General features: G+C 39.7%; 1 protein-coding gene across 1 annotated transcript in view; it reads left to right on the top strand.

The window, feature by feature from the left end:
• Positions 1 to 888: 888 nt before the first annotated feature.
• Positions 889 to 13,386, top strand: part of LOC138357979 (uncharacterized) — a 41,318-nt gene continuing 28,820 nt past the window's right edge. Inside the window, exon 1 of the mRNA XM_069315265.1 lies at positions 889 to 1,113. Within this exon, the coding sequence (XP_069171366.1) occupies positions 889 to 1,113 (225 nt within the window). The remainder of the gene's footprint in view (positions 1,114 to 13,386) is intronic.

Here is a 13,386-nt window from a genome sequence, read left to right as displayed (position 1 = left end):
GGTGGGATTAACCATTTATTGTGTAATTATATTTTATTGCATATTTCTATGTACATCTTTGAGTGTTACTGTAAGTTAACTACCCATCCAAGGCTGATTTTGAAGAGCTAAGCTAAGGAACACCTGTAGTGAGACCAAGGTACCATTCAAATCTTAGTTGCTTATTATTAGGTAGGTAGCTAACCTCTAAATTGAGGTAAATTACAATCAGCCTCAAGAAAATATCAGGCTGTCAATAATTATACCTGCTCTACATAAAGGAACAAGTACCATAGCTGTCCAAGTAGCTATATGAGCCCTATAATGCTCAAACTTACAGCCAGAATGGCTACTCCTGAACAATTAAGGAGAACTTGCATTGGCCTGAGAGGTCTTCAAAATCACCTATCAAGTCTACTTGACAAATGTGACAACTGTTTAGGAACCAACTCAGTTGACTTCTTCGAGCTAAACATTTCCACAAAGGTGGCTAGCCAAAAATATGTCCATGTGAAGGATATAATCGAGTCTTATAGGAACCTTAGCAGTAATACTGACCCAGACGAATTGCGTCTCATAGAATCTGATCTTGCCAACTATGAAAATATAATTCAGGACAAGTTAGATCAATATAACAAAGTGCTTGCGACACAAAATGTTCCTGAGGGGATAGAACATTTTGTAGTAGACCTACACCCGAGCAAGCACCCAGCTCAGATGAAATGCATGAGCTATCTCAAAATGAGGAGAATCCTCTAATCAATACTGATCACTACACAGGATCAACAACTGAAGTACAACCTTCATTTTCTACCATCTCTTCTAATACAACTTCACGTAATAATTTATTTACAGTCTGATCAATTTTCAGACAGCTCTTCTCAATGTTCCCTGGATTCTATAAATTCAATGCATGAGGCTACTGAGTTAACTAGCTCCTCACAGGATCCCAGAGAAACAAGTGAAGCTGCAGATGAAACCATTAGTGAAACTGCAATACTCAGTGAATCTGAACCAGAAAATGATAAAGCTAAAACTGCAGCAGCAGCCGAAGCTGTAATTAAAGCTGAGGCTAAGCAAGAAGCCTTAAGCAACTCAAGTAATGGTCATAATTGCTCAAACCAGACTTCTAGAGTAAGTGCTAACAACGAGAAGACTGTTATAAACCTTGTACACCAATTACTAGATTTATCTCCACCAGAACAATCAGTTGACTCTTTACAAGCTTTTAGTTTTCAGCTTGAGTCACAGTTAAATTCTTTCAGTAAAGAGGTGGATCACCCAACTGCTGAGTTGATGACTAAAATTATCCTCCAAAGAAAATTGTCTGGTGACACATTCAATTAGTTATATGTTATACCAGAATGGTAATGCCCTGTCAATGCAGGATATGTTTACAGGTTTGCGCAATATAAGCAATCATTCAGCAAACCAGGCACTTAATGCCTCTTCTAAATGCACCGAAACTGTACCCACATCAGTTTCCTTACCTGGAACTCCCAAAGCGACACTGTTGCCAGGTAATAAGGGTACTAACAATCGATGAAATAAATAATAAGTCAAACACTGATTCATCAGCAAGGTCCAAGAACTCCACAGGTGCTCCTAAGAGACCTAATAGTCCAAAGAGCACTCCCAAGAGCCCAGTAATTGCTCCCCAGAGTACACCAAGTCTCCTAGAGAATAAATAACAAGCAAATGCAAGCAGCAAAACCATCACAACTGTAGGTACTGTTTTACCTAAACCGGTAACCCCTAAACGAGCTGTAGGATGGGAATATGCTTGTTTTGCAATCAAAAACATTTTCTGTACAAATGTACTAATTACCCTAATAGAGACACAAGAGTCAGACGACTCAAACAGTTACACAAATGTACTAGGTGTATCAAATCACATAATGTTAATAGCTGTGACACCCCACTGAACACCTGCAATAGGTGTAGAAGGGGCAAGCATCATGCTGCACTGTGCAAATTAGTCAGGACAAATTATGTCAATCCTAGAATAGGAGGTAGAGAATCTACACCAGTACAGTGCTGCAAGTTGCGAGATGTGTACAGCGTAATTTCACCAGCATCTCAAGTGGATGCTGCTGTGCCCACTGCCCAACTTCAAGTAAAGAACAAAGGAGCCAAGATCACCACTCGTGGACTATTTGATCAAGGTTCTCAGAGAACTTTCATTACTCAAAAAGCGGCAGAGGCACTCAATTTACAACCCAATCAGACAGGTAAAATTAAACCTGTCAGGGTTCATGATAAATCGAGGAACCCATGAATACTCAGTAGTTCTACCGCTTGTACGACTAGGTTGTCATGCAAAGGCTGTCCAAGCCATTGTTGTAGATCAAATACTTTTGACCTAAATATTAAGGGTCTGGGGTACACAGCCCACTTCCTGCAGGAACGTGAAATTAATTTGGCTGACAACAAGTTAACGTCTGACCGCCTTAACAATGTAGATGTACTAGTAGGAGCAGACTACTATTACCAATTCATAACTGGACATGTTAAACGATTGGGCATGAATATGCTCCAATCTGCAGGTGGCTACTTACTTAACGGTAAAGTTCTGAATGTGAACAAGCCTAAGCCTGCCAACAGTAACAAATTAGTCAGCAGTAAATCAATTCTCCAGCAGCCAGCTAAAATGAGTAACACAGCTGAGTTGATAAACTCAGATTGAATTTAGTACAATTAGTATTTGCCGAGATGTTTCATAGCTCTCAATGGAAAGTCAGTGGTCCGTACCTAAAACAAGTACAAGTCACAGTGACCAAGCCATTGAATCCACTGCAGACCTAGAATTATTCTCGACAAGTAATAATTGACCACACTCAGTCTCCCTAGATAATTGATAATATTAGGCTAGAGAATCTAGCACTTTCTAGGTAATTAAAAATATTAGGCTAGAGAATCTAGCAATCAATGCTTCTAACATTTCCTGAATTTAGCAATACATCAAGCAACTTCTATAATTATAAATTCACTGGGACCAAAGTCCAAAATACTTGCGCTTGAGGTTTGCCAAGAAAACCTTATTAATACAATGTTTTTGCAGTAAGAGTAAGTGAAAAATACTTGCATCAATTTTTGTTTGAGTTGTTTTTCTTTTGTTTTCTGCTTAATTATTGTAGGAGCGCAGCACAAACAAACTTGCAAACATACCAATACGTAAGTGAATCTACAGAGAACTAATAACCCGTGAAACATTTAGGATGGGAAATGTTACAAATTATCTTTGAATAGGATTAATCGTGGCAGTAATTAAATTTCCAGCAACCTTAGGTTTCCCTTTGTTTAATGCATTATCACTAAACATCAGCATTGTTACTTAACATGCTTAATGAGCTCAATATAGCTCACCTTTGAGTTAACGTAATATTTGAGCGCTTTAATGTTCCCCATGCTAATACGAGCACTGCTCGCCATGATAATTGAACGATACAATGCTCCACCTCGTTAATTCGAGATCAATATAAACTCACCCTGAGTTAGCGTAACAATTGAGCCCTTTAATGTTCCCCATGCTAATACGAGCACTGCTCGCCATGATAATTGAACGATACAATGCTCCCCGCGCTAATTCGAGCACTGCTCACCAGAGAATCTGCCTAGATTCCGTGCTTAGCTATTCTTCAACAAGGATCTTGCACTAATAACCCAAGCTGATCTTACAGCTTACCTGTGAATTAACGTAATAATTGAGTGCTTTATTGTTCCCCATGCGAATACGAGCTCAATATTGCTCGCCATGATAATTGAACGCTACAATACTCCACCTCTTTAGTTCGAGCTCAATATAGCTCACCCTGTTAACTGTTAACGAGCTCAATATAGCTCACTCTGTTAACATGCTCAATATAGCTCACCCTGTTAACGAGCTCAATATAGCTCACTCTGTTAACGAGCTCAATATAGCTCAACCTGTTAACGAGCTCAATATAGCTCACAATGTTAACGAGCTCAATACAGCTCCCAATGTTAATTTGAGCACATTACTGCCTCACAATTTAGCTAGAGTAACTTCACTAAGAATTAGTGCGTTATCACAATTAGGTTAGTCCTCTACTTAGGTAGGTTAGAAATTTCAACCATTTATTTAGGTAGGTTTAGGGACTTTAGTTACTGTCAACTGAGTACTAGCCTGATCTGTACTCATAATTAATTACAGTTGACTATACTTAAAGACACTGATTTAATAAACTCAATTTTCATTTAAAGGTTGATTTCGTGTTAATAAGTTTACAGTGTCAAGCCTATGAGCTGCAATACAATTAGTTCATGAGTCAAAATGACTAGGCTACTAATCTCACTGTCGACTCAGAATCTTCCTTAATTTAATGAATAAACCTTTTCAGTTCTCTAATATTACACTATTTTAGCTAGTTAGCAACTTAGTTATCCCATCAGTCAGAATAACTACTGCATGGCAGTGCACATTAAATTAAATTTCCTCATTTAATTTTGGGGTGATCATGATGCTCCGTGATGTTATTGTCTAGTAACTCAATAGTTACAAGTCACAGCGACCCTAGACAATGACCTTACTGTAGTGTCAGAGTCTCCTTGATCTTGAATGACCCAATAATACTTTACTGTATAATAATGTAGAATACAATTTTTACAATAATGTTATCAGTTCTTAGGAGCTTTTTCTGAGTTTGCCTACAATTCAGCAACTATGTAATACACCATTACATGTCACTGCGACCCTAGTTGTTGAGTTTATTGTAAGTTTTAGAGAGTTCTTGATTACCGATAACTTAATCATTTAATATTTCAATGTTTAATCCTTAATTTGTTTATGTAGGCAATCAACTATAACATTATTTCTTCAAGAGCATCTATGAGTTTGCAATACTCTAAGACTTAGTAACATAACCGTTACATGTCATAGCGACACCAGTCACAGAGTATATTGTAGGCTTTATTAGTCATTAACTTTAGATGATTCACAATACCATGTTTCATTCAACATGATTTCCTTTACAAGACTCAAATTTCTTGTATGTCCTTGACAATTACGGGACATCCGTTATGTGTGTACTAACATACTAGCATTAATACTAACTTCGGGATAGGTATGTCAGTACTCAACATTGCACTGCGACCCGAGAATTCTACCCCCGGAGTTATGTTTGAAATTTCCAACATTAATAAACTACTATTGTATTATAATAAATCATTATTATTATATACTAACTACAGTAGTCACTAAATTTACTAACAGTAGTGTCAACATAAACTAACCATTGCATCTGGTATTAATGCTAGAATTCTCACGAAATAGAGCAGCAACATTGCGTCAGATAATGTCTAGTTAAACACATTTATTACCAATGTGTTAGAGAACTGAATGTGGTTCTCTAAAATCATCAATATTCCGTGTAATAATTACTTACGGATAATATAACTCCCAATAATCTTAAATCGAGAGTTATTAGTTAAATTGTTATCAAGTAATAGTTTTCTGTCACGCGCGAATGTCATGGAGGAAAATAAAATCTTCTCCATTTCTCGTTTAACACCATAAAACGAGAATATGATAATATTTAAATCCCTATAATTGCAACTCCGTTCTTATTAACGTATTTCATCCATAATCGCGCGGAAAGTAATTATTCGTGATTAATAATTTCGGTGGTGAATGCGAGAGCTGGGTTCGGGGAGGCGGCGACACCTTTGTGGAGCGAGCGTGCCTGGACAGCGTACAAGAGAGAAGGGTCCTGGCGTCAAGAGTGGCGAGACACGTGGCGATTGGGAGTTATCAGCAAGAATTACACTGATACTCAACTAATAGTGAATAATTATTCTTCCACGTGCTCCATAGTGCTCAGCCAACCAATAACGCGTCAATAATTAAAGCCAAAACCCACAAATACACATACAACGACGTGAACGTTTGGGACTGGCAGACGCGATATCAGCAGACTTCAGTAGTACCTACACTCACGTTAAGTATAGTTTCTTTCTTGATGCATCATTTAAGATCGTATATTTGTGAGTAGTCTGTCGTTACATAGTGAGACGACCCCATATCTAACGTTAGTACCACATCGGCATTTCTTCTATTTTCATGAATATTGAGATTAAAAGTAGCCTATTCCAATGCTACTTGATATTCTTTAATTTTCAGCTCGTATGTGAGGAGTCATCGAGTCGTTTTCTTCATTCGTGCTATTCACCTCTAATTCCTTCTATGTGGAGATCCTGAGATCACGAGGACGAATCACAAAACGATGTCATAGAAATCGTCTTAAAGCTAAGACTCTTTGTACACATTTAATTCCTCCAATTTAATTCTTATACAAATTTTGTAGGATCATTATACTAAATATTATTACCAGATATGATGATTGGAAATTCATGTGTTTGCTTAGACGGTTGCTCCATAATTTAATAATCATTGATATTACCAATTTGAGTTACATATTTAAATCTACAACATTTTAGATCATAATATTATTTACTCAGCAATGAACTGGTGACGAACCACACTAGTTCCTAGACGTATATGAAGTTCTAGTAATAGCCCCCGAATGTAGGTGTTTGAGGCTTTGACTTTAGTTAATTAATCATACAGTCCATTCATTATTTCAAGTGATTATCCTTTCTAATAATTATCCATAGACACTGGTTCCCTAGTGTTATTCTAATGATCACTTTTATTAGTTTTCCCTCTTTTCATAAAAGTGGGTGGTCCTTCGTTATTAAATTATATAAGTAAATAATTGAATAATTGAGTAAAGCCCCAGATATCCCACAGATCTCATCATCCACTAGAGATGGTACTGGAGTCAGAAGTCTTCCATACATTAGGTGTGCAGGACTTAATGGCTCATGTTGAGTAGGTTCATCAGACAAGTAAGTCAACGGCCGGTTATTCACCTTTGATTCTATTTCCGTGATTACTGTCTGGAGTTCTTGAAGATTGATTTTCTGACGGTGTAGAGATTTTCTCAAGGATCTTTTGACAGTTCCTATTAACCGTTCATAAAATCCTCCATGCCATGGGGCTCTCGGAGGGATAAATTTCCATCTGCAATGACGCTGTTCCAGTGTGGAAGTAACTGCAGAATGGGAACAGATTTCCCGTAGACATGCTTCTCCAGCTACCAAGTTTGCTCCATTATCTGAAATCATCAGCTTAGGGCATGATCGGCGTGCTGCGAATCTGCGGAAACCTTGTATTTATGATTGAGCAGTCATATCGGGTGTTACCTCTAAATGTACTGCCCTGGTGGTAGCACTGGTGAACAGACAGATGTATGCCTTGATAGGTTGCTTATCTGCAGTCCCTGTTAGATATATTGCTCCTGTATAATCTACTCCTGTCGTTTCGAAAGGGTGTAGATGGACCACTCGTTCCTTTGGTAGGGGTGGTGGCCCTGGATAAGAGCAAGTTCTTGCATCGTACCTTCGGCATATCATGCAATTCTTCAAGATTGATTTGTCTGACTGTCTTCCCTGAGGAATCCAGTACTGCTGTCTGATTTGTGTGAGTGTGTCTAACACTCCTCCATGTTTGATGATTTGTTGATGTGTATGCAACACAATCAACCTTGTGATCCAATGATTTTTTGGTAAAAGCCATGGATGCACGGTATCTAGATTGATATCTGCGTGTTTAAGTCTCCCTCCACAACGCAGAATGTTGTGATTTTCTTGGTCTATCCACAGACCGAGATTGTGTTTTAACTTATGCGGAAAATTTTCATAGTTATTCCCATAAGTTTCTCTCTGGGCTTGTCTTACCCAATAGATAAGTGCATCTGGAAAAAGTGTATTTTATACCTTTTTTCCTGAGATATTGAAACACGTTCTGTGTTACATTGATTAATTTGATGAGCGAGGAGTAACGAGTACAATCCAAGACTGATATTTGAGCTTGCTGCCTGGTGGTAGTTATGGTTTGTGTCGTGATGACGTGTGGCTTTTGTTCAGGCCAACTACCATTCACTAACCATCGAGGCCCAAGAAACCAAATATCTGCCTTTGCAAACTGTTTAAATGTCATACCTCTTGATAAGAGATCAGCTGGATTATCTTTTGTTGGTACATGCAACAATTGAAAGCCTGCGGAAATTTCTTTAATTTCCGAGACGCGATTTTTTACATATGGAGTTGGACAGTTGTCGTTTCGTCCCCATTGTAATACAGCTTCATTGTCAGACCATATAATGACATCTTTGATGTTCATGGTAGACAAGACTTGTTTGATATGCACTGCTAAGAGTGTGCCAGCTAGCAATGCAGTTAGTTCCATCTGAGGCAAAGTCCTCTTTTTTAATGGAGCGACTCTGGCCTTAGAGGTGATAAGATATGATTGATTAGAAGTCACTAAATAAGCACAAGCTCCAAAGGCTTTGGCTGACGAGTCTGCGAATACATGTAGTGATACTTCATCATTTTCCTCGACTATGTGTCTTGGAAAGATTATCTTTTCGACTAAAGTTTGTTCTTGAGCCACTTCCATCCAAGCTTTTGTAACTGAAGTGGTAGTGGATCATCCCAACCAACTTTAGTCTTCCAAGCTTCTTGCACCAATAAACGCCACTTGATAGTTAAAGGATTTAGTAGACCAAGTGGGTCAAATACTTTGCTAACTTGTGAAAGCAAATCCCTTTTTGTAGCAATGCAATAATTTACTGGTACAGCTCTGATTTGAATTGTGTCTGAGATTAAATCCCACTCCATACCTAACACCTTTTGTGATTCTGGTACGTGATATTCAGGGTAATCTCTTGCTATTTGATTTTTCAATGTTGCATTATTAGAGGCCCAAGATTGTAGTGGCATGTTGGCACCTTGTAGTTCCTTGTTGGCCTCTTGATATAATTGTAACAGTTCAGTAGTACTGTTAACTGTCCCTTGAAAATTATCTACATATAGATTCTGACTGATTTCAGTCTTATAGGGATTTGATGATTTCTTCAGATGAGTATCTAGAGTTGCTTGCAATAGAAATGGACTACTTGTTGCGTTGAAAAGTACTGATGAGAATCTGAAAGTCACTATAGGACTATTGATATCTTCTGGGTTCTCTACCCATAGAAACTTAGTGAAGTCTCTATCTTCTTCCTGCAAGCCAACTCCTAAAAAGGCCTTACTTATATCTGCTGAATAAGCATATTTGTTGAGTCTAAACTTCAACAATATGTCATACAATTTCTGAGTTAGACTTGGACCTGTTTGCAAACAATCATTGAGACGTGTTCCTTGGGGTCCAGATTTAGAGCTACAATTAAAAACTATCCGTAAAGGAGTTGTTTTTTATTCTCTCATTACAGCCATGTGGGGTAAAAAATGGCCTGTTTGCTTATCGTCGTGTTTCACGACTTCGATGAATTTATTCTTTAATTGTTGAGCAATAATCTTATGATAGAGTTTTAAATGCTCAGGACTTTTTCTTAGCTTTGCTAATTGAGATTTAAATTGACTATAAGCCATGTGATAATTGGTAGGTAAGGTTTTATGGTTTATTTTCCATGGTAGCATTACCAGAATATTCCAACATGGTACTGTACAGTTTCCAAGTACTGATTGTATGCACAGACATCATCAGGACTTGGTTGTTCAGGAATTATTCCTATGGCATCAAGTTCCCACAATTAATGTACAGATTCCAATCCATCATCAATCATGTGGGGGATTTTAAGTGGTGACTGTTCTTTGCCTAGCCATGCCACGATTACAGTTTCTATATGATGTGATTTTTTAGGAGTTGAAGGTTCAAGATCTAGTATAGGTCCTGTCATCAATATGCCTCCTGCTGATTTGAGTATATTCATACCCATACATTCTTCTGATCCCAGAATGAATCGATGATAGTAGTCAGCTCCAATCAGGATTCCGATATCCCCTATGTAGTCAGAATCGAGTAGACGATCTGCTAATTGGATTCCTTTTTCTTTTAGTAATTTAATTGTTGCTGCCAGACCAGTCACTTCCATTTCAGTAGGAATTTTATCAACTACTATGGCTTCGACTGTCCTTTGGGATGTACCTAGACAGACAAGGAGTTGTACTACCGGAAAGGTTCTACGACCTGAACTGGTAAAAATACCTGATATGGATGTAGATATTTGCTTTGAAGATTTAAGTTGTAAATCTTCTGCCATCTTTTTACTGATAAAGGTTTTCTGTGAACCTTGATCAAAAAAGGCTCTTGTTTGAATACAAATTCCTTGATTGCATAGTTCTAGCTGAGTAGTAGGCAATATGGCTGTTGTAACAATTTCCATATCTGAGGCATGGACATTACTCATTATTGTACAGAATTGTACGGCTGTTGTGGTAGTATCATCTTTTGGCTTTGCCTGAGATGCAAGTTGATTATTGGATGTCTGTGATCTGGATTGAGTGTTGATATCACCACAGAGTGCTGTGTGATGTACACTTTTATGACAATATTGGCAGTTCTGTAACTTAGTATTACATTCACTTGTATCGTGCTTCCGTAGAGAACGGATGCACCTGTTCAGAGATTTCAGTCGATTGATTCGACTGGCATGGTCTTCATAAACTGTGCATTGATAAATGATATGTGCTTCTTGACAGAATAAGCATCTTGGAGCACTTGCAGCTCCTTTTGTCTTATCTGTCTTGGGAACTTTATTTCCTACAGTTCTGTTAACTGTGGGGGATATAGTATAAGAACCAACATTACTCTGTTTCCACTTTGCAGAAAAGGAGTTTTGTTGCCTTGATTTTTGACAGCCAGTTTGGACATTTTTGTTTCTGTCCGTGGATTCACCTTTGGCGACTTTTTCTTGTGATCTAAGTTTCCCTCGGCTTCGTAATCTTTGTACGTAAGCTCAAAGTCCATCAAAGATTTGGCTTTGTGATAAGATGTTGGTGTTAAAATGAGTGCATAGGCTGTCTATGACCTCATTAGGAAGTTTCCTTTGAATGATTAACTTTGTAAGCCACTCTGCATTTCCTACAGGTACTTTTGCACTGAGTGCTTTGATGATTGATTCTATAGACAATCAAAATGATTGTAGTGATTCATAACTTTTATTTAGAGAGGGTAAATCCAATAATTTGTATGAGAGATGGGCAATTGCAGTCTCCTTATTACTGTAGTTATCTTGTAACAACTGTAGGGCATGGTCGTAATCATCATCTGTTAATGACAAATTAGCAATGACCTGCCTTGAATCTCCCCGTAACTGGCCTTGCATATATATAGAAACTTTGTCGCCTTTTTGAGAGAAGCCTTTGTTACGGTGCCCTCTCCTATTTCTTTCGTTTGCCTGCTTTAAGAGTCATATCAGTTCTCCCTACTGATTCTCTGAGGTTCAGGGAATCTATTGATATATGTGGCGACCAGACCGGCTGCCAGTTAAGGGAGAAAGTTACATTATAAGTTGTAAGTAAGGGGAAATTGGCACCCTGATATAAAATGAAAGAGTATCCCCTACTGCAGATATGACGTTTTGGAAGGGACACTAGCCGATCGCGGATTGGCCGACTTAGGTCGCGGGCGACCAATCAGGGCCCGCCATAACGCCACCGAGTGCCCCGGGCGGCGCCAACATCAGAGTTGACCTGACCGTGAAGGCGAAAGGACGCACCTCAGTCAGCTCTCAAGGATTTGAGGCTCTACAAGCCTTTCTTAGTGGATTAGAGCTAGCTATCACAGCCCATCTTATGTATTGGAGACCCCGCGCTTCTGGGAAGCAAAAAGGAACCAAGTTTATTGAGCAAAAGAGTGCCAAACTTGGAAAATATTCGGTGACGACGCTGGACGTTGAGGGCCTGGAAGGTGTGGTGGGCAGGCCTAGCTGTGACTGGGCCACATCGACTTAGGGTTTTGGAAGGACGACACCGTTCCTAGGACATGGAGCAACGCCTTGTAGAAGGGGCGAGTGTGGGAAAATAGTAATTAGCTCAGTGCCCATTGATGAACCAGGATTGGGGTAGCTGAATCTCAGGGATTGAAACGGCGACGACGCGAAGGCTCCACTACACCTGAGGACCTGTGGAACGTTCCTGGATCGTCAAGGATCGACTCAGGAAGCGTGGGAACCTCACACCATCGAGGGACAGGCGTCGTGAGCCAGGAATGTAAGGTAGATCATTTTCCCTCCCATTACCCCTTGTGTGAGTAGGCTAGATAGGCCACAATATTCACTTATGTATGTGGCAATAGGACATTAATACTTTAGTAGTAGAATAGGCTGCAAGGCAGCTTGTGTCCAGGACTGTCAGAGGGGACAGTGTGTATGGATGGCAGGACAGTGAAGAAGAGGTGCTGACGTGGTGAAGAGGCCCTCCTGTGAGAGAGTGTGGGACTCCTGTCTTTCTGCCCAGTTGAAGGAATGTTGGAGGTCGTGGAAGAAGAGGCTGACGATCTCCAGACTTATTATCCTTATTTTCATATTCATGTATTACTTGTGATTGTATGTGTGTTCATGTAATTTGCTTCAGTAAATTCACACATTTTATCACTGTGTTTAAGTGTGCCTCCATTATAATATTTCTCTATGAGCATACACGAAGGTTATTATAGTACCACCTAGGGAACACTACGTTCTCTATAGAAGTTCTTATTGCCTGGAGAGTGGTAAAAGCAGCACAGACTTATATAAAAGTGTACCCTTAGCCATCCGATCAGTATCAGTGCCTGAATGGTGGCAACTAGTAACGTGGTGGCTAGAGAGATGTAAAGCCACACAGACTTCCTGGGAGAGTACCCTGGGCCGACAATCCAATAGCAGATCTATGGGAGTAGCAACCTTCTGGCAACAAACAATACATAATACACCCACTGAACTGCATTGCTGGGGTGCAGATATAATAACCCAGCTGGCGACCTTGTTAAGAAGAAGATAGAGAAGACAGGCAGGAAAGGAGTTCCTGCAACCTTTTGTCTGGCAGGCAAGACTCAGGGAGGTTATGGTTATAAGGTAAGCCTGAGTCTTCCTTCACTCCTCCACGGGTCTAGGCCGGAACTGTTAACAGTAGTTTCCCCGTGTTTGACTGAAGGGCTTTCAGGGGGAATCAGTGGAACCCCTTTTGTGGTGGAAGCAAAGACCTGCGGAGGTTGGCATTGTTGGTCCTCTCCTGTGTGACCAAGGAGACTCCGGTGAATCCCGGGAGTCGGAGGGGCTGAGTATTCGGCCATTTGAGCCCCTAGCAGCTGAGTGCTAGCACAGCCCCGGCCCACCCCCCATGACACCTTGGAGTTTATTATAGAATGAAAGGCTCTCCAGAAGGTATCCCAATCGTCTTCATCCTTGCCCTCAAAATATGGTAAATGTACCTTTGGAAGCTCTGCTGCTATATGTGTGATAGTTGCATTGCTCTGTTGAGTGGATGAACTCACATTGGATTGGGTTCCAATCCAATCGGCCAGACAGGTAAAACTCTTTCCTCGCGTTTAAAACAGAATTCATA

This window comes from Procambarus clarkii, chromosome 7, assembly GCF_040958095.1.
Source record: "Procambarus clarkii isolate CNS0578487 chromosome 7, FALCON_Pclarkii_2.0, whole genome shotgun sequence".
NCBI classification, from domain to species: Eukaryota; Metazoa; Arthropoda; class Malacostraca; order Decapoda; family Cambaridae; genus Procambarus; species Procambarus clarkii.
This window is presented reverse-complemented; position numbering and strand designations above follow the sequence as displayed.